This window comes from Trichomycterus rosablanca, chromosome 14, assembly GCF_030014385.1.
Source record: "Trichomycterus rosablanca isolate fTriRos1 chromosome 14, fTriRos1.hap1, whole genome shotgun sequence".
NCBI classification, from domain to species: Eukaryota; Metazoa; Chordata; class Actinopteri; order Siluriformes; family Trichomycteridae; genus Trichomycterus; species Trichomycterus rosablanca.
Window position 1 is genome coordinate 37,079,445 of NC_086001.1, and position 17,705 is coordinate 37,097,149.

Genomic DNA, 17,705 nt, shown 5'->3' on the forward strand with positions numbered 1-17,705 from the left:
CAATGAAGCTGTACCTGACCAGTCAGGCTCAGTTTTGTTCAAAGGAGTTTCACGGTCAACCAGTGAAGTAGGAGTGTATGACAAGAAACTGTACTGTTTGTTTTGCAGCAAACCACTATCAAAAATGGCAAGACATTTAGAGCAGGTTCATAGCAACGAGTCTGAAGTTGCAAAAGCTTTGAGTTTTCCAAAAGGTTCAACAGAAAGAAAAATCTTGCTAGAGCACCTTAGGAATAGAAAAGAGTAAAGGACATCCTTTCACCATTGTCTAGGCTGTTCCTTTAACAAAAATGCCTTAAGCATCATTTACCAACAGAAACTCCGATGACTTGCATGTAGATGATGCTCTTGCACTTTCAGAGCTTGAAAAGAAACTGCCATTATTTTACTCGACTGGAAGTACGTGGAAAGCGAGGACAAAATGTTCCAGTTCTTTTAACACCCATGATGCAGAAAAATATGGATCTTCTTGTGGAAAAAAGAGAAGCGTGTACAATTCCATCTGAAAACATTTACATGTTTGCACGTCCTGCAGCACTATCACAATAAAGTAGATCCGATTGCCTTTGTGAATTTGCAACAGAATGTGGAGCAAAGAATCCAAAGGCACTTTCATCGACAAAACTTCACAAAAACATAGAAACACTGTTCAAGTTCTGAACCTCAATTATACAGAATTGGATCAGCTGGCTGACTTTTTAGGGTATGATGTTAGGGTACATAGACAATATTACCGACTTCCTGAGGGCACTCTCCAGCTGGCTAAGATGAGCAAGATTTTGATGGCATTAGAGACTGAAAGACTTGGGGAGTTCAGTGGAAAAAACCTGGATGAAATTGACATTGACTCAAATGGTAAGTTGAGTAAAGTTCCTGTATTACTTGTAGGCAACTAGAATTGTAATGAATGATGAATGTATATGTTTACAGTTATTCTCTGTTGTTTTAACAGAAGCAGTACTTGTTCAGATTTGTCAAAGGATTTGTCCGGAACAGAGAGTGAATCTGATGGTGAGCTTTACTACTTAATGTTACATACCTAATGGGCACGGAGGCTAAGTGGGTAGCACTGTCGCCTCACAGCAAGAAGGTCCTGGGTTCGATCCCCAGGTTGGGCCGGTCCAAGTTCTTTCTGTGTGGAGTTTGCATGTTCTCCCCGTGTCTGTGTGGGTTTCCTCCAGGTGCTCTGGTTTCCTCCCACAGTCCAAAGACATACAAGTGAGGTGAATTGGAGACACTGAATTGTCCATGTGTTCGATATAACCTTGTGAACTGATGAATCTTGTGTAATGAGTAACTACCGTTGCTGTCATGAATGTAACCAAAGTGTAAAACATGACGTTATAATTTTAATACACAAACAAACCTAATGAGTCTTTGCAAAGTACTTACCCCCAGCTGTCAGTTTCCATTGTGACTGACAGTTTCAACTTTTACATTGATGTAAGATTGATTGTGTAGTTAACATACAAATTTATCAGTAGACCTTTTAGATGGAAACATAATTATGATACAAAAAGCATATTAAAACACACAAATGTCATTTCCAAAACCATGCTCCACATTCTGTTGCAAATTTCCCCTAGGTGTGATAGTGCTGCAGGACGTGCAAACATGTAAATGTTTTTGGATGGAATTGTACACTTTTCTTTTTTTTTTTTCACAAGAATATCTATATTTGGCTGCGTCATAAAAGAACTGGAACCTTTAGTCCTTGCTTTTCATGTATTTCTAGTAGAGTAAAATTATGGCAGAGTTTAATAAATGGAGAAAAATGTTTAAGATTTCTCATGCATTTATTGGTGGGTGTACATTTGCACCTAATGTACCAACTTTGCCAACCTTCTCCTTTGTAGTCCAAAATCGCACCACAGCAACCATTTATTAATACTCTAGTAACCCTCTGAAACAACAATGGACCAGTTAATTACAACCTAGCACCTGGGCGACACGGTGGCTAAGTGGGTAGCACTGTCGCCTCACAGCAAGAAGGTCCTGGGTTCGGTCCCCAGGTGGGGCCGGTCCGGGTCCTTTCTGTGTGGAGTTTGCATGTTCTCCCCGTGCCTGCGTGGGTTTCCTCCGGGTGCTCCGGTTTCCTCCCACAGTCCAAAGACATGCAAGTGAGGTGAATTGGAGATACTAAATTGTCCATGACTGTGTTAGATATAACCTTGAGAAGTGATGAATCTTGTGTGTAATGAGTAACGACCGTTCCTGTCATGAATGTAACCAAAGTGTGAAACATGACGTTAAAATCCCAATAAACAAATAAACTAGCACCTACCAACCACTCGCATAACCACCTGGCATACCACTGCAACCACCAGCAATATCTGAGTAACCCCATGGTTATACAAGGTTTTATAATTATTATTATTATTATTACTATTATTACTATTATTAATATAATTATTATTATACCCCAGCTGAGCAAGCAATGGAACCAACAAGCACCACATCACTTTCCAAAAGTATTGTCTGATTTATATAAATGATGGCAACACATGAAAATACTTTGTATGTTTTAACTAATGTTGTCCTGTATTTATTCAGGTGTTAAGAAAAAAAGGAGGTTAAGAAAAAAAACAAGGGAGACCAGTGAAGTAAACGAAGTTGAAAAGCTTCTGTCCAGGTTCATCAAAACTTGCACAGTACCAGGAAAAAGCCATTGTGAGGCTTGCATACAAGCTGAACCTGTTGCATTGAAAGACTGGGATTGGTTGTCTAAGTTCTTTATAAACAACTGCTCTCAAAAGGAAGATGTAATTCAGAAAATATTTGCATGGTTTTATTTTGTTTTATACACACACATCGGTGGCAATTTTTTTTTTATAAAATGACCATTAATTTAATTTTATTGTACCACTATAATGTACATTTAACATTTTTTATGTGACTGAAACTTTAAAGTTTTAATAATTGCACTGAAACGGAAGTACTTATGATATGTGGAAAAATACTGCATTGCTAATGGCAACAACTGTTAAAAATAAGAAATAAATAAGGACTGTTGTTGTTTATGTGAGTTAATCATTTATCTTATCATTTAAATACACATTTTTTGAGCTTCCCAATTGTTTTTAAAATTAGTCCCCAGATTGTTCACAAGTACCTACAATGTAGAAAAACCAAAAAGTTGTGTGTGTGTATCTGCTGGTCCTTACAAGTTTGGTCTACCAGAAATTGTCCCCAGAATGTGGGAAAATGTCACATTGCTTTATTAACATATTTCTTGTAATTTGAAGTGCCCGCCGTTATTACAGCTTCCGTTAAAACATGAATCATGAATTCGTTTGCTCCTAAAGCCTTTAGAAAGGTGGGTCCCCAGATTGCAGGATCCAGCATGTAGTCCCCGGACTAGACTTGGACGTGTGTGTGTGTGTGTGTGTGTGTGTGTGTGTGTGTGTGTGTGTGTGTGTGTGTGTGTGTGTGTGTGTGTGTGTGTGTGTGTGTGTGTGTGTGTGTGAGAGAGAGAGAGAGAGGGTGGATGGATGCAAGTTTGTCTCATGATTGCATGTACTTTTTGATAGATATGTTCGTGACCTTGTTCTTACCTGTGTTTGTTGTGTTCAGGTGTGTCTGGGGCGGGGCGACTATTCACTCATGATGTCATCAGGGCTATGGGTTCGTTAAATGAGCGACCAATCATCTTTGCTCTGAGCAATCCGACTGCTAAAGCTGAGTGTACTGCAGAGGATGCATACACTCTCACACAGGTAAAAAAAAACCAACAACACACACACACACACACACACACACATACGTACCTAAGATTGTGTCATGGTAGTTGTTTAGTGACTGAACAGAACAGGATAATACAAATGTGTTTTAAGATAGAATATTTTTGATAGATACGACTGTCTTGGATGTGCTAAGAATAACAAGGAGCAGACTGTCTCTAATTCAAGGTTAAGTGGAGTCTGTTGTTGGTCAAAATGTAAGAGAATTCAGGCCTAACTGATCATAGAGTAAATTTGATTGTTCATAAAGGATATTAAATAAAGAATCACAAAATTATGAACATGAAATATAAAATGTATTGTAACAGTAGGTGTAGCTCATCAAATGGCTAATGAATGTGCTTTTCTGAGTGTGTGTGTGTGTGTGTGTGTGTGTGTGTGTGTGTGTGTGTGTGTGTGTGTGTGTGTGTGTGTGTGTGTGTGTGTGTGTGTGTGTGTGTGTGTGTGTGTGTGTGTGTGTGTGTGTGTGTGTGTGTGTGTGTTAGGGTCGGTGTTTGTTTGCCAGTGGGAGTCCGTTTGCTGCTGTAACTCTGGATGATGGCAGGATGGTGATTCTGGGACAGGGGAACAATGCTTACATATTCCCAGGTGTGGATTTGTGTTTTCCTATTTTATTTTTCCAATAATTTGGAAAAATGAATGAGTTGTGGTTTTGGGCCATGAATTCTCTGAGTGTTATTTGGGGTACCTCTGATCTTGGGTCCTGCCAGCGTTTAGAAGCTGTACAAGTAATTACTGAATTTATTTACATCCAGAGGACAAACTTCATCCACAAAAACAATAATAATGATTATCATCTTTATTTAGTGTAAATATATTTTTATTTTGTACTCTTTCACTGTACAGTCTATTATGTTTTTTACCTCAACTAATAGAAATGTGTGTGTGTGTGTGTGTGTGTGTGTGTGTGTGTGTGTGTGTGTTAGGTGTGGCTCTGGCAGTAATTCTGAGTGGTGTTAGACACATCAGTGATACGGTGTTCCTCGAGGCTGCTAAGGTAAACATTGTTTTTGTGTGTGTGTGTGTGTGTGTGTGTGTGTGTGTGTGCGTGCACATGCATGTGTTAGGCAACACTCATGCTGCCCATGTTATTAGGATTATTTGTTTATTAATGTAAGTATTAAATCATCCAACCATGTAGCAGCAGCAGCAGCAGCAGCCACCTATAAACTTATAAAGACTCAGATTAAGATCTTTATGTTTACTTTAAACAGCAGAATAGAAAAATGTATAGCTTTCTTGTTGTGTAATAATTTAGGTTGTATTTCTTGATGCAACGGTGGACTGTATTAAGTGATAATGGTTTTCTAAGGTACTTGTTAGTGTATGTGGCTAAATTTATCACAGTATCATGATGGTTTTTGATATGATGCTGATGGTTATAAGGTCACTCACCTTCTCTCTCTCTCTCTCTCTCTCTCTCTCTCTCTCTCTCTCTCTCTCTCTCTCTCTCTCTCTCTCTCTCTCTCTCTCTCTCTCTGTTTGTGTGTGTGTGTGTGTGTGTGTGTGTGTGTGTGTGTGTGTGTGTGTGTGTGTGTGTGTGTGTATCAGATCTTAGCAGAGCAGTTGACGGATGAGGAACTGAATCAGAATCAGGGTCGTCTCTACCCTCCTCTTTCCAACATTAGGGAGGTTTCTTTACAGATGGCTGTGAGGATAAGATTTGTGTTTATACATACACACAATGTGAGTAAAATTATGTTGACACCCCTCCTAATTATTGAGTTCAGGTGTTTAGGTCACACCCATTGCTTCCAAGTTTTTTGCAACAGTTTGGTAAAGTTTGTACATCATACAGATACATGCTGTGGAAATGTAATTAAACACATTGTTATCAGTGCTGTGAGTGGAACTAGCGCTCCAACCAAAAATATAAAGTGTCTAGTGATCAGAAAGTGTCTACTGATTGACTAAAGAAAGATAAATACACCTTGTGTTCCTAACTGTACACGCACAATCAGTGCTAACAGGGTATGTGTTCCCAAAAAAAAAAGTGTGTGTGTTTGTTCAGGTGGTGGAGTTTCTGTACAGTAAAGGAATGGCATTTCGGTACCCAGAGCCACTGGATAAAGAGGCGTATGTGAGATCCATTGTGTGGAACACGGAGTACGATTCCTTCCTCCCAGACATCGAACGGGCTTGAGTGTCCCATAGTCCTATAGTGGAGTAATCATACACCCTATAGCATACACCTGAAACAGTCACACCCTTCATTTACAGCTGTGTAATGTTTAACTATCACACATCCCCATGGGGAGTGATTCCTAAACTCCTTCTGCTAATGTAAATGTACAGTGTTGCTATTAATAAAACACTCCACGTGTGTGTGTGTGTGTGTGTGTGTGTGTGTGTGTGTGTGTATCAGCTAATACATTTAGTGCTTTGTGTTTCTATGTGTGTTGGTGTGTATTTGGGTTTATTTCACTGCAGGCTTACAGTATTCATTATAATAAAATGTGGGGGTGGTCGGGTGTAGTTGGGGCAGTGAGAAAATGTCAAAAAAAGTGTAACTTTAGTTTCACCCTAAGCTGGATTTTAACATAGGGCCTAGAACCTGAGAGAACTACATGTGCTGCACTCAGCCCACTGTGCTACTCAAACAACGACGTGTTAGATCTGTTGTAACGCTGATATAACCTGTGCACACAATAAGCCTAAAAGTAAAAACTACTTAAAATAAAAAGCAAATGCTTTGTAATTCCCACAGTAACGTCAGAAGCCATTCACTCTGTTACAGGTTGAAAAATAGTGAAGAAATAGCCTGTGAAGAAACAAAGCATGTGTTTGTACCATTTCCATTCTGTCCCAAATGTTTGTGATGTAGAGTTTTATATTTGTATTTGTCTTTCTATTGTTATTTTAAAAATATGCAATTTGCACAGTAAGGTTAGTAATTAGTATAGTTTTGCTTTGTGTTTTAATGTACTCCCATGTAGTGTTTTTAATGTAGAAGTACATTTTCACCAGCTGTAGAAAAGGGCAATGAAACAAGTTTACTTTGAAATACCATGATTATTAGCTCAGGGGGATATTCCAGAAAGCGGGTTTAACAAACTTCAAACTTCAACCTGAACTGCGAGTTGACTTACAGTATCTCACCATGTCATAGCCAGAGTTTTCGGATCCACAAAAGCGGATCAGGGTTCGATTACTCAAGTCTGAGTAGATTGAACCCAGCAGAAGCGCGTTGACGGTTAACTATAAACAGGCATTCTCAATGGAGTTGCGATAAATAGATTGACCATGGATGTGAATGAAAGAAAAAGTAGTCCGTCATATTTGACACCAATAGAAGTGTTATTTGTAATGTTTGCGTGTGCAGATCCTGAAAATGTTTTAGACGTGAAAGTAATACAGCAGCGTCCGTAAAAAAAAGGAGCTCGCAAATGGCCAAAAAAGTGAATGAGTTTAAATGAATAAAAAAAACGTAACCATAATGAAACATTTAGCAGAAGGATAGGGTAAAATTGTTTAATATGTCAGTTGTAATATTTGTCTCGATTTTAAACGTTTTTTTTTTCATTTACTCAATGTAGGTGTAATCCAAGTGTAATCAGATGCACATGGCAGCAGATAAAAATGAAACACAAAAACTGTCTATGTTCAAGGTATATTTATTAGATGTAAATCATTAGTCTGTAGTGCATAAACTGTGTAATATTAAGAAGTGCATTGGTGCAGTCTGAACCCTTTTTATTGGCATCTCTCCAGTGATTGGTGGTGTGGTTTTGAGCCTCCTGCAATTGTTAGTGATGTAAATGTTCCTATAGATCCTAATAAATATAAATAATGTTCTTTAATACAAAAAAAACAACAAAAAAAAACACACTGTTGAAGGACGATAAAGAAACCATCTCCGCTGCCTCAGAGTGGGATGATACTGGGAGGCCTACAGAGGTACTGTATATGTTGAACATAGAGCATGGCATTTCATTTGATCTACCATGATAATGTGTGTGTGTGACTGTGCTCTAACAGAATGTGATGGGTAGTTCCGAATGAAATGAGGGACCATCCACCTCCAAAGCTCAACTTATAACAGTAAAAATGTCTTACCAAATATGTGAAATATTTCGAAGACATTAAGCTATGTTTGATCATAACATGCAATTTTTGTCTCTTTCTTTGAAGTTGTGTGTAAATAAAATGTATTATACAAGGTCCATGTGGAGAAACAAAGTGCAAAGTGTGATCCTCAGGTGGAGCATATAAAACAGACAAGGCTGTAAATTCAGTTGCTTGAATTTAAGATGGGTGTCGGTGCTAAGGGTGTATAAATATAAATGTTGTCACTAAAGAATAAGGACAAGGAAACGAAGTTGTTGCATTGTTTTCTTTTCAGTGATCATGGACAGAGCCTGACTATTTGTCTTCGATATTTGTAATGTGGGGAGCATCACATAAGATGTTAATGAAAGCATCTGCATAAGATGGAGAAAAGTAGGTTGCAGAACATGTATGAAATGTTGGACTGTTTTATTTGACATTTGTAAATGTTTGCAGATAATGGTCACTACCTGTATGTGGAGGGATATTCTGTCTGCTGTTGAAATAATAAAAGAGAAGATTTGAATAAAATCCACATCTGGATTTCACTCCAGATTTCACTGATTAATGTGGCTGTAAAAATACTACTAGCAATAAAATGATATACAGTACATTTAAAGCACAAATGATTTTAGCTTACTAAACTGTGTGTGTGTGTGTGTGTGTGTGTGTGTGTGTGTGTGTGTGTGTGTTTAATGTATTTGATATGAATCCATTTTATATGAAAACATTGCATCCATAATGTTGTAACTAATGTTGTAACAAGCCTTTGATTAATATTGTGATTATTGTGAGTAATAATGTTGCAGCTGCCTCTTGTGGTAACCGTCCCCACTCTCCCCGAATTGACTGAGTGATAAAAACGGAAAGGTTTGCGAATAAATCCATCGTGAAATGATGAATGTGAGTTGAATGACTCGTTCCCAACTAAGATGTGTTCGAATACTTAGCGCGTCTGTATCCGCTGTATCCTGGAGTAAAGGACCCCCCGGGTTTACATGAGGAAAGTGCGAGTAACCCCGGGTTACCCCCCCCTAATACTTTGTATTTTTTCTGAATGTAAAGTTTTGTAAAATGATATTGTGTCAGTGCTGCCCAGCGTGTTCAGGGATGAGATTGATGAAGAATGTACTGAGCACTGATTGCTGATGCTTTTGATCAGCTTGTATGTTTTATTAATATTAGTTGTTGATGTATTTGTCAGGTTTGTGTAATGAATGATTTGCTTGATTGTATTGTGTGAGTGGGTTGAGTGTGCATCGTAAATAAGAAGTTCGTTTTTGTAAAGATGACTATAATATAGTGAAATAAAAGAAGTCGGTTGGGGCGCACAGATAGCTGAGCGGGTTTTTCCCACAGTTAGTGCAGTGGAGCTGTGAGATGTGAACCTACCGGGTTCGAATCTCGGCTCTGCTGTCTACTGCTCGACTGTGCGCCCCCTGGCAGGGGGGTTTCCCCCTGCCGGCGATCACTTTACAACAATATATGTAAATCCATGAAAGATTTGAAGAAAAGCCCTAAAATAAATCCATAAATAATAATAGTAACTCAGCAATAATAGTAGATGATGTATTTCTATGTGTGTACTATATATGATAATAACATGTACGAAGTGAATGGATAAACATGTAATATGTGTGAGGGTTTTCTGAATGAGTGCTGTGAATGGTTGTTGACTTATTACAATATGTGATGAAGATTTCGATTATTGTATGCAAACAGAAACATACTAGTTAATAAAATGTAAATGTTAATTAAAAAAAAACCAACTGAGCCGCATATGAATATCAGTGAATTTTAAGGACGATGGCGCACTCAGGTGTCCATTTTGTGTAATGACATGAATAATTTTGTTTGAATGAGTGTTTTTTTTGTGTCGTACTAGTTTGTTTTGTTTAAGCCCTTGTCAGTCCAGCCTATTTTTGTGCATTTTTCGCCTGAAAGACATCTCTAATTTCTAAGGCTTGTCATTCATAAAGTTTAAAAGATAACCCAAAAATTGTACTTCAGTGTTCTATAAAACCCTTTAAAGTATCCTAAAAACACAGCCAAATGGCATGATTATATTTGACCATGCTTAAATGATGATAAAAAACCAAAAATGTAGGTGCTTTTAAATGTTTTTTTTGAAAATCCAAAGTTTCAGTGAGTATAAGCAGGACTGCAGGTGTGTATATCACCTGCACAACACTATAGAGTTGTGTTGAAGGGTATTTTGTAACATCATCTCGCATTAGGCCTCTACACTGTAAGCCCGGATAAGTTGAATGTACTTAAAACATTTGAGGAAAGCAGTTGCCTTAAAAAAGTGAAGTAATGTATAATGAAAACTTGAGTTAGCATAACTTAAAACATGAAGTTATTATACCTAAAAGGCAAGTTGATGAAATGTTTTTATACCAACTGCTTTTCCCAATAATTGTACTTATTATCTTGAGCCCAATGTGAAGAAAACATGTTTAAAACTGTACAAACTGTATGTAAAGTTGTGATGAAACCCAAACAGCTCCTCACAGTAACCATGAACCTGTAAAACAAGAAAAAGAAAGAAGAAACAGAAGTATGAAAATGAATAGCATTAATTTAAGGATTAAAGTAAAGCAAGCCAGCACACTCTTTGCTTCGTATGAAAGCTAGCATGCAGCCTAAATACGGCAAATAAAGCAGTGCTGTTTGATGATTTATTTAGTTAGTGTCAACATTAAGATAATTTATTTTGAACAAAATTGATAAGTAAAGTACAACACTTACCAAAATTAGATGGGAGATGATAAAGCCCCATCAGACTGGTGTACATGCTACTCAAATGAGTAAGAAAATGTTTGTTCATTTAGTTTAATAAAGGTTCCACTTCACAAAAGACATTTGAGGAAGACAAGTTTACTTTTGCAAAAAGCCTTAAATGAAAAATAAAAAGTAATTTGCAACAACAGGGTTAGGGTTAGGGTTAGGGTTAGGGTTAGGGTTAGGGTTAGGGTTAGGGTTAGGGTTAGGGTTAGGGTTAGGGTTAGGGTTAGGGTTAGGGTTAGGGTTAGGGTTAGGGTTAGGGTTAGGGTTAGGGTTAGGGTTAGGGTTAGGGTTAGGGTTAGGGTTAGGGTTAGGGTTAGGGTTAGGGTTAGGGTTAGGGTTAGGGTTAGGGTTAGGGTTAGGGTTAGGGTTAGGGTTAGGGTTAGGGTTAGGGTTAGGGTTAGGGTTAGGGTTAGGGTTAGGGTTAGGGTTAGGGTTAGGGTTAGGGTTAGGGTTAGGGTTAGGGTTAGGGTTAGGGTTAGGGTTAGGGTTAGGGTTAGGGTTAGGGTTAGGGTTAGGGTTAGGGTTAGGGTTAGGGTTAGGGTTAGGGTTAGGGTTAGGGTTAGGGTTAGGGTTAGGGTTAGGGTTAGGGTTAGGGTTAGGGTTAGGGTTAGGGTTAGGGTTAGGGTTAGGGTTAGGGTTAGGGTTAGGGTTAGGGTTAGGGTTAGGGTTAGGGTTAGGGTTAGGGTTAGGGTTAGGGTTAGGGTTAGGGTTAGGGTTAGGGTTAGGGTTAGGGTTAGGGTTAGGGTTAGGGTTAGGGTTAGGGTTAGGGTTAGGGTTAGGGTTAGGGTTAGGGTTAGGGTTAGGGTTAGGGTTAGGGTTAGGGTTAGGGTTAGGGTTAGGGTTAGGGTTAGGGTTAGGGTTAGGGTTAGGGTTAGGGTTAGGGTTAGGGTTAGGGTTAGGGTTAGGGTTAGGGTTAGGGTTAGGGTTAGGGTTAGGGTTAGGGTTAGGGTTAGGGTTAGGGTTAGGGTTAGGGTTAGGGTTAGGGTTAGGGTTAGGGTTAGGGTTAGGGTTAGGGTTAGGGTTAGGGTTAGGGTTAGGGTTAGGGTTAGGGTTAGGGTTAGGGTTAGGGTTAGGGTTAGGGTTAGGGTTAGGGTTAGGGTTAGGGTTAGGGTTAGGGTTAGGGTTAGGGTTAGGGTTAGGGTTAGGGTTAGGGTTAGGGTTAGGGTTAGGGTTAGGGTTAGGGTTAGGGTTAGGGTTAGGGTTAGGGTTAGGGTTAGGGTTAGGGTTAGGGTTAGGGTTAGGGTTAGGGTTAGGGTTAGGGTTAGGGTTAGGGTTAGGGTTAGGGTTAGGGTTAGGGTTAGGGTTAGGGTTAGGGTTAGGGTTAGGGTTAGGGTTAGGGTTAGGGTTAGGGTTAGGGTTAGGGTTAGGGTTAGGGTTAGGGTTAGGGTTAGGGTTAGGGTTAGGGTTAGGGTTAGGGTTAGGGTTAGGGTTAGGGTTAGGGTTAGGGTTAGGGTTAGGGTTAGGGTTAGGGTTAGGGTTAGGGTTAGGGTTAGGGTTAGGGTTAGGGTTAGGGTTAGGGTTAGGGTTAGGGTTAGGGTTAGGGTTAGGGTTAGGGTTAGGGTTAGGGTTAGGGTTAGGGTTAGGGTTAGGGTTAGGGTTAGGGTTAGGGTTAGGGTTAGGGTTAGGGTTAGGGTTAGGGTTAGGGTTAGGGTTAGGGTTAGGGTTAGGGTTAGGGTTAGGGTTAGGGTTAGGGTTAGGGTTAGGGTTAGGGTTAGGGTTAGGGTTAGGGTTAGGGTTAGGGTTAGGGTTAGGGTTAGGGTTAGGGTTAGGGTTAGGGTTAGGGTTAGGGTTAGGGTTAGGGTTAGGGTTAGGGTTAGGGTTAGGGTTAGGGTTAGGGTTAGGGTTAGGGTTAGGGTTAGGGTTAGGGTTAGGGTTAGGGTTAGGGTTAGGGTTAGGGTTAGGGTTAGGGTTAGGGTTAGGGTTAGGGTTAGGGTTAGGGTTAGGGTTAGGGTTAGGGTTAGGGTTAGGGTTAGGGTTAGGGTTAGGGTTAGGGTTAGGGTTAGGGTTAGGGTTAGGGTTAGGGTTAGGGTTAGGGTTAGGGTTAGGGTTAGGGTTAGGGTTAGGGTTAGGGTTAGGGTTAGGGTTAGGGTTAGGGTTAGGGTTAGGGTTAGGGTTAGGGTTAGGGTTAGGGTTAGGGTTAGGGTTAGGGTTAGGGTTAGGGTTAGGGTTAGGGTTAGGGTTAGGGTTAGGGTTAGGGTTAGGGTTAGGGTTAGGGTTAGGGTTAGGGTTAGGGTTAGGGTTAGGGTTAGGGTTAGGGTTAGGGTTAGGGTTAGGGTTAGGGTTAGGGTTAGGGTTAGGGTTAGGGTTAGGGTTAGGGTTAGGGTTAGGGTTAGGGTTAGGGTTAGGGTTAGGGTTAGGGTTAGGGTTAGGGTTAGGGTTAGGGTTAGGGTTAGGGTTAGGGTTAGGGTTAGGGTTAGGGTTAGGGTTAGGGTTAGGGTTAGGGTTAGGGTTAGGGTTAGGGTTAGGGTTAGGGTTAGGGTTAGGGTTAGGGTTAGGGTTAGGGTTAGGGTTAGGGTTAGGGTTAGGGTTAGGGTTAGGGTTAGGGTTAGGGTTAGGGTTAGGGTTAGGGTTAGGGTTAGGGTTAGGGTTAGGGTTAGGGTTAGGGTTAGGGTTAGGGTTAGGGTTAGGGTTAGGGTTAGGGTTAGGGTTAGGGTTAGGGTTAGGGTTAGGGTTAGGGTTAGGGTTAGGGTTAGGGTTAGGGTTAGGGTTAGGGTTAGGGTTAGGGTTAGGGTTAGGGTTAGGGTTAGGGTTAGGGTTAGGGTTAGGGTTAGGGTTAGGGTTAGGGTTAGGGTTAGGGTTAGGGTTAGGGTTAGGGTTAGGGTTAGGGTTAGGGTTAGGGTTAGGGTTAGGGTTAGGGTTAGGGTTAGGGTTAGGGTTAGGGTTAGGGTTAGGGTTAGGGTTAGGGTTAGGGTTAGGGTTAGGGTTAGGGTTAGGGTTAGGGTTAGGGTTAGGGTTAGGGTTAGGGTTAGGGTTAGGGTTAGGGTTAGGGTTAGGGTTAGGGTTAGGGTTAGGGTTAGGGTTAGGGTTAGGGTTAGGGTTAGGGTTAGGGTTAGGGTTAGGGTTAGGGTTAGGGTTAGGGTTAGGGTTAGGGTTAGGGTTAGGGTTAGGGTTAGGGTTAGGGTTAGGGTTAGGGTTAGGGTTAGGGTTAGGGTTAGGGTTAGGGTTAGGGTTAGGGTTAGGGTTAGGGTTAGGGTTAGGGTTAGGGTTAGGGTTAGGGTTAGGGTTAGGGTTAGGGTTAGGGTTAGGGTTAGGGTTAGGGTTAGGGTTAGGGTTAGGGTTAGGGTTAGGGTTAGGGTTAGGGTTAGGGTTAGGGTTAGGGTTAGGGTTAGGGTTAGGGTTAGGGTTAGGGTTAGGGTTAGGGTTAGGGTTAGGGTTAGGGTTAGGGTTAGGGTTAGGGTTAGGGTTAGGGTTAGGGTTAGGGTTAGGGTTAGGGTTAGGGTTAGGGTTAGGGTTAGGGTTAGGGTTAGGGTTAGGGTTAGGGTTAGGGTTAGGGTTAGGGTTAGGGTTAGGGTTAGGGTTAGGGTTAGGGTTAGGGTTAGGGTTAGGGTTAGGGTTAGGGTTAGGGTTAGGGTTAGGGTTAGGGTTAGGGTTAGGGTTAGGGTTAGGGTTAGGGTTAGGGTTAGGGTTAGGGTTAGGGTTAGGGTTAGGGTTAGGGTTAGGGTTAGGGTTAGGGTTAGGGTTAGGGTTAGGGTTAGGGTTAGGGTTAGGGTTAGGGTTAGGGTTAGGGTTAGGGTTAGGGTTAGGGTTAGGGTTAGGGTTAGGGTTAGGGTTAGGGTTAGGGTTAGGGTTAGGGTTAGGGTTAGGGTTAGGGTTAGGGTTAGGGTTAGGGTTAGGGTTAGGGTTAGGGTTAGGGTTAGGGTTAGGGTTAGGGTTAGGGTTAGGGTTAGGGTTAGGGTTAGGGTTAGGGTTAGGGTTAGGGTTAGGGTTAGGGTTAGGGTTAGGGTTAGGGTTAGGGTTAGGGTTAGGGTTAGGGTTAGGGTTAGGGTTAGGGTTAGGGTTAGGGTTAGGGTTAGGGTTAGGGTTAGGGTTAGGGTTAGGGTTAGGGTTAGGGTTAGGGTTAGGGTTAGGGTTAGGGTTAGGGTTAGGGTTAGGGTTAGGGTTAGGGTTAGGGTTAGGGTTAGGGTTAGGGTTAGGGTTAGGGTTAGGGTTAGGGTTAGGGTTAGGGTTAGGGTTAGGGTTAGGGTTAGGGTTAGGGTTAGGGTTAGGGTTAGGGTTAGGGTTAGGGTTAGGGTTAGGGTTAGGGTTAGGGTTAGGGTTAGGGTTAGGGTTAGGGTTAGGGTTAGGGTTAGGGTTAGGGTTAGGGTTAGGGTTAGGGTTAGGGTTAGGGTTAGGGTTAGGGTTAGGGTTAGGGTTAGGGTTAGGGTTAGGGTTAGGGTTAGGGTTAGGGTTAGGGTTAGGGTTAGGGTTAGGGTTAGGGTTAGGGTTAGGGTTAGGGTTAGGGTTAGGGTTAGGGTTAGGGTTAGGGTTAGGGTTAGGGTTAGGGTTAGGGTTAGGGTTAGGGTTAGGGTTAGGGTTAGGGTTAGGGTTAGGGTTAGGGTTAGGGTTAGGGTTAGGGTTAGGGTTAGGGTTAGGGTTAGGGTTAGGGTTAGGGTTAGGGTTAGGGTTAGGGTTAGGGTTAGGGTTAGGGTTAGGGTTAGGGTTAGGGTTAGGGTTAGGGTTAGGGTTAGGGTTAGGGTTAGGGTTAGGGTTAGGGTTAGGGTTAGGGTTAGGGTTAGGGTTAGGGTTAGGGTTAGGGTTAGGGTTAGGGTTAGGGTTAGGGTTAGGGTTAGGGTTAGGGTTAGGGTTAGGGTTAGGGTTAGGGTTAGGGTTAGGGTTAGGGTTAGGGTTAGGGTTAGGGTTAGGGTTAGGGTTAGGGTTAGGGTTAGGGTTAGGGTTAGGGTTAGGGTTAGGGTTAGGGTTAGGGTTAGGGTTAGGGTTAGGGTTAGGGTTAGGGTTAGGGTTAGGGTTAGGGTTAGGGTTAGGGTTAGGGTTAGGGTTAGGGTTAGGGTTAGGGTTAGGGTTAGGGTTAGGGTTAGGGTTAGGGTTAGGGTTAGGGTTAGGGTTAGGGTTAGGGTTAGGGTTAGGGTTAGGGTTAGGGTTAGGGTTAGGGTTAGGGTTAGGGTTAGGGTTAGGGTTAGGGTTAGGGTTAGGGTTAGGGTTAGGGTTAGGGTTAGGGTTAGGGTTAGGGTTAGGGTTAGGGTTAGGGTTAGGGTTAGGGTTAGGGTTAGGGTTAGGGTTAGGGTTAGGGTTAGGGTTAGGGTTAGGGTTAGGGTTAGGGTTAGGGTTAGGGTTAGGGTTAGGGTTAGGGTTAGGGTTAGGGTTAGGGTTAGGGTTAGGGTTAGGGTTAGGGTTAGGGTTAGGGTTAGGGTTAGGGTTAGGGTTAGGGTTAGGGTTAGGGTTAGGGTTAGGGTTAGGGTTAGGGTTAGGGTTAGGGTTAGGGTTAGGGTTAGGGTTAGGGTTAGGGTTAGGGTTAGGGTTAGGGTTAGGGTTAGGGTTAGGGTTAGGGTTAGGGTTAGGGTTAGGGTTAGGGTTAGGGTTAGGGTTAGGGTTAGGGTTAGGGTTAGGGTTAGGGTTAGGGTTAGGGTTAGGGTTAGGGTTAGGGTTAGGGTTAGGGTTAGGGTTAGGGTTAGGGTTAGGGTTAGGGTTAGGGTTAGGGTTAGGGTTAGGGTTAGGGTTAGGGTTAGGGTTAGGGTTAGGGTTAGGGTTAGGGTTAGGGTTAGGGTTAGGGTTAGGGTTAGGGTTAGGGTTAGGGTTAGGGTTAGGGTTAGGGTTAGGGTTAGGGTTAGGGTTAGGGTTAGGGTTAGGGTTAGGGTTAGGGTTAGGGTTAGGGTTAGGGTTAGGGTTAGGGTTAGGGTTAGGGTTAGGGTTAGGGTTAGGGTTAGGGTTAGGGTTAGGGTTAGGGTTAGGGTTAGGGTTAGGGTTAGGGTTAGGGTTAGGGTTAGGGTTAGGGTTAGGGTTAGGGTTAGGGTTAGGGTTAGGGTTAGGGTTAGGGTTAGGGTTAGGGTTAGGGTTAGGGTTAGGGTTAGGGTTAGGGTTAGGGTTAGGGTTAGGGTTAGGGTTAGGGTTAGGGTTAGGGTTAGGGTTAGGGTTAGGGTTAGGGTTAGGGTTAGGGTTAGGGTTAGGGTTAGGGTTAGGGTTAGGGTTAGGGTTAGGGTTAGGGTTAGGGTTAGGGTTAGGGTTAGGGTTAGGGTTAGGGTTAGGGTTAGGGTTAGGGTTAGGGTTAGGGTTAGGGTTAGGGTTAGGGTTAGGGTTAGGGTTAGGGTTAGGGTTAGGGTTAGGGTTAGGGTTAGGGTTAGGGTTAGGGTTAGGGTTAGGGTTAGGGTTAGGGTTAGGGTTAGGGTTAGGGTTAGGGTTAGGGTTAGGGTTAGGGTTAGGGTTAGGGTTAGGGTTAGGGTTAGGGTTAGGGTTAGGGTTAGGGTTAGGGTTAGGGTTAGGGTTAGGGTTAGGGTTAGGGTTAGGGTTAGGGTTAGGGTTAGGGTTAGGGTTAGGGTTAGGGTTAGGGTTAGGGTTAGGGTTAGGGTTAGGGTTAGGGTTAGGGTTAGGGTTAGGGTTAGGGTTAGGGTTAGGGTTAGGGTTAGGGTTAGGGTTAGGGTTAGGGTTAGGGTTAGGGTTAGGGTTAGGGTTAGGGTTAGGGTTAGGGTTAGGGTTAGGGTTAGGGTTAGGGTTAGGGTTAGGGTTAGGGTTAGGGTTAGGGTTAGGGTTAGGGTTAGGGTTAGGGTTAGGGTTAGGGTTAGGGTTAGGGTTAGGGTTAGGGTTAGGGTTAGGGTTAGGGTTAGGGTTAGGGTTAGGGTTAGGGTTAGGGTTAGGGTTAGGGTTAGGGTTAGGGTTAGGGTTAGGGTTAGGGTTAGGGTTAGGGTTAGGGTTAGGGTTAGGGTTAGGGTTAGGGTTAGGGTTAGGGTTAGGGTTAGGGTTAGGGTTAGGGTTAGGGTTAGGGTTAGGGTTAGGGTTAGGGTTAGGGTTAGGGTTAGGGTTAGGGTTAGGGTTAGGGTTAGGGTTAGGGTTAGGGTTAGGGTTAGGGTTAGGGTTAGGGTTAGGGTTAGGGTTAGGGTTAGGGTTAGGGTTAGGGTTAGGGTTAGGGTTAGGGTTAGGGTTAGGGTTAGGGTTAGGGTTAGGGTTAGGGTTAGGGTTAGGGTTAGGGTTAGGGTTAGG

General features: G+C 42.5%; 1 protein-coding gene across 2 annotated transcripts; it reads left to right on the forward strand.

The window, feature by feature from the left end:
* The first annotated feature begins 526 nt into the window (after positions 1–526).
* Positions 527–6,065, forward strand: LOC134326445 (NAD-dependent malic enzyme, mitochondrial-like). 2 transcript variants are annotated; one of them, XR_010014506.1, is made up of 8 exons: positions 527–855; positions 953–1,011; positions 2,554–2,762; positions 3,574–3,716; positions 4,226–4,328; positions 4,667–4,737; positions 5,292–5,426; positions 5,752–6,065. XR_010014506.1 is itself a non-coding variant. In XM_063008610.1 (5 exons), the coding sequence occupies exons 1-5, from the start codon at positions 3,621–3,623 to the stop codon at positions 5,881–5,883; spliced, it is 537 nt and encodes a 178-aa protein (XP_062864680.1). In that variant the 5' UTR covers positions 3,574–3,620; the 3' UTR covers positions 5,884–6,065. The 2 variants fall into 2 exon arrangements, 1 of the variants encoding a protein (XP_062864680.1); XM_063008610.1 differs by lacking the exons at positions 527–855; positions 953–1,011; positions 2,554–2,762.
* The last annotated feature ends 11,640 nt before the right edge of the window (positions 6,066–17,705 follow it).

What these genes read in the sequence shown, in the direction of transcription:
- LOC134326445 (XM_063008610.1), top strand. Translation starts at nt 3,621, where the DNA reads ATGGGTTCGTTAAATGAGCGACCAATCATCTTTGCTCTGAGCAATCCG. An exon ending in ATGCATACACTCTCACACAG is followed by an intron (nt 3,717 to 4,225) that starts GTAAAAAAAAAC and finishes TGTGTGTGTTAG; the next exon opens with GGTCGGTGTTTGTTTGCCAG. An exon ending in TGTTCCTCGAGGCTGCTAAG is followed by an intron (nt 4,738 to 5,291) that starts GTAAACATTGTT and finishes TGTGTGTATCAG; the next exon opens with ATCTTAGCAGAGCAGTTGAC.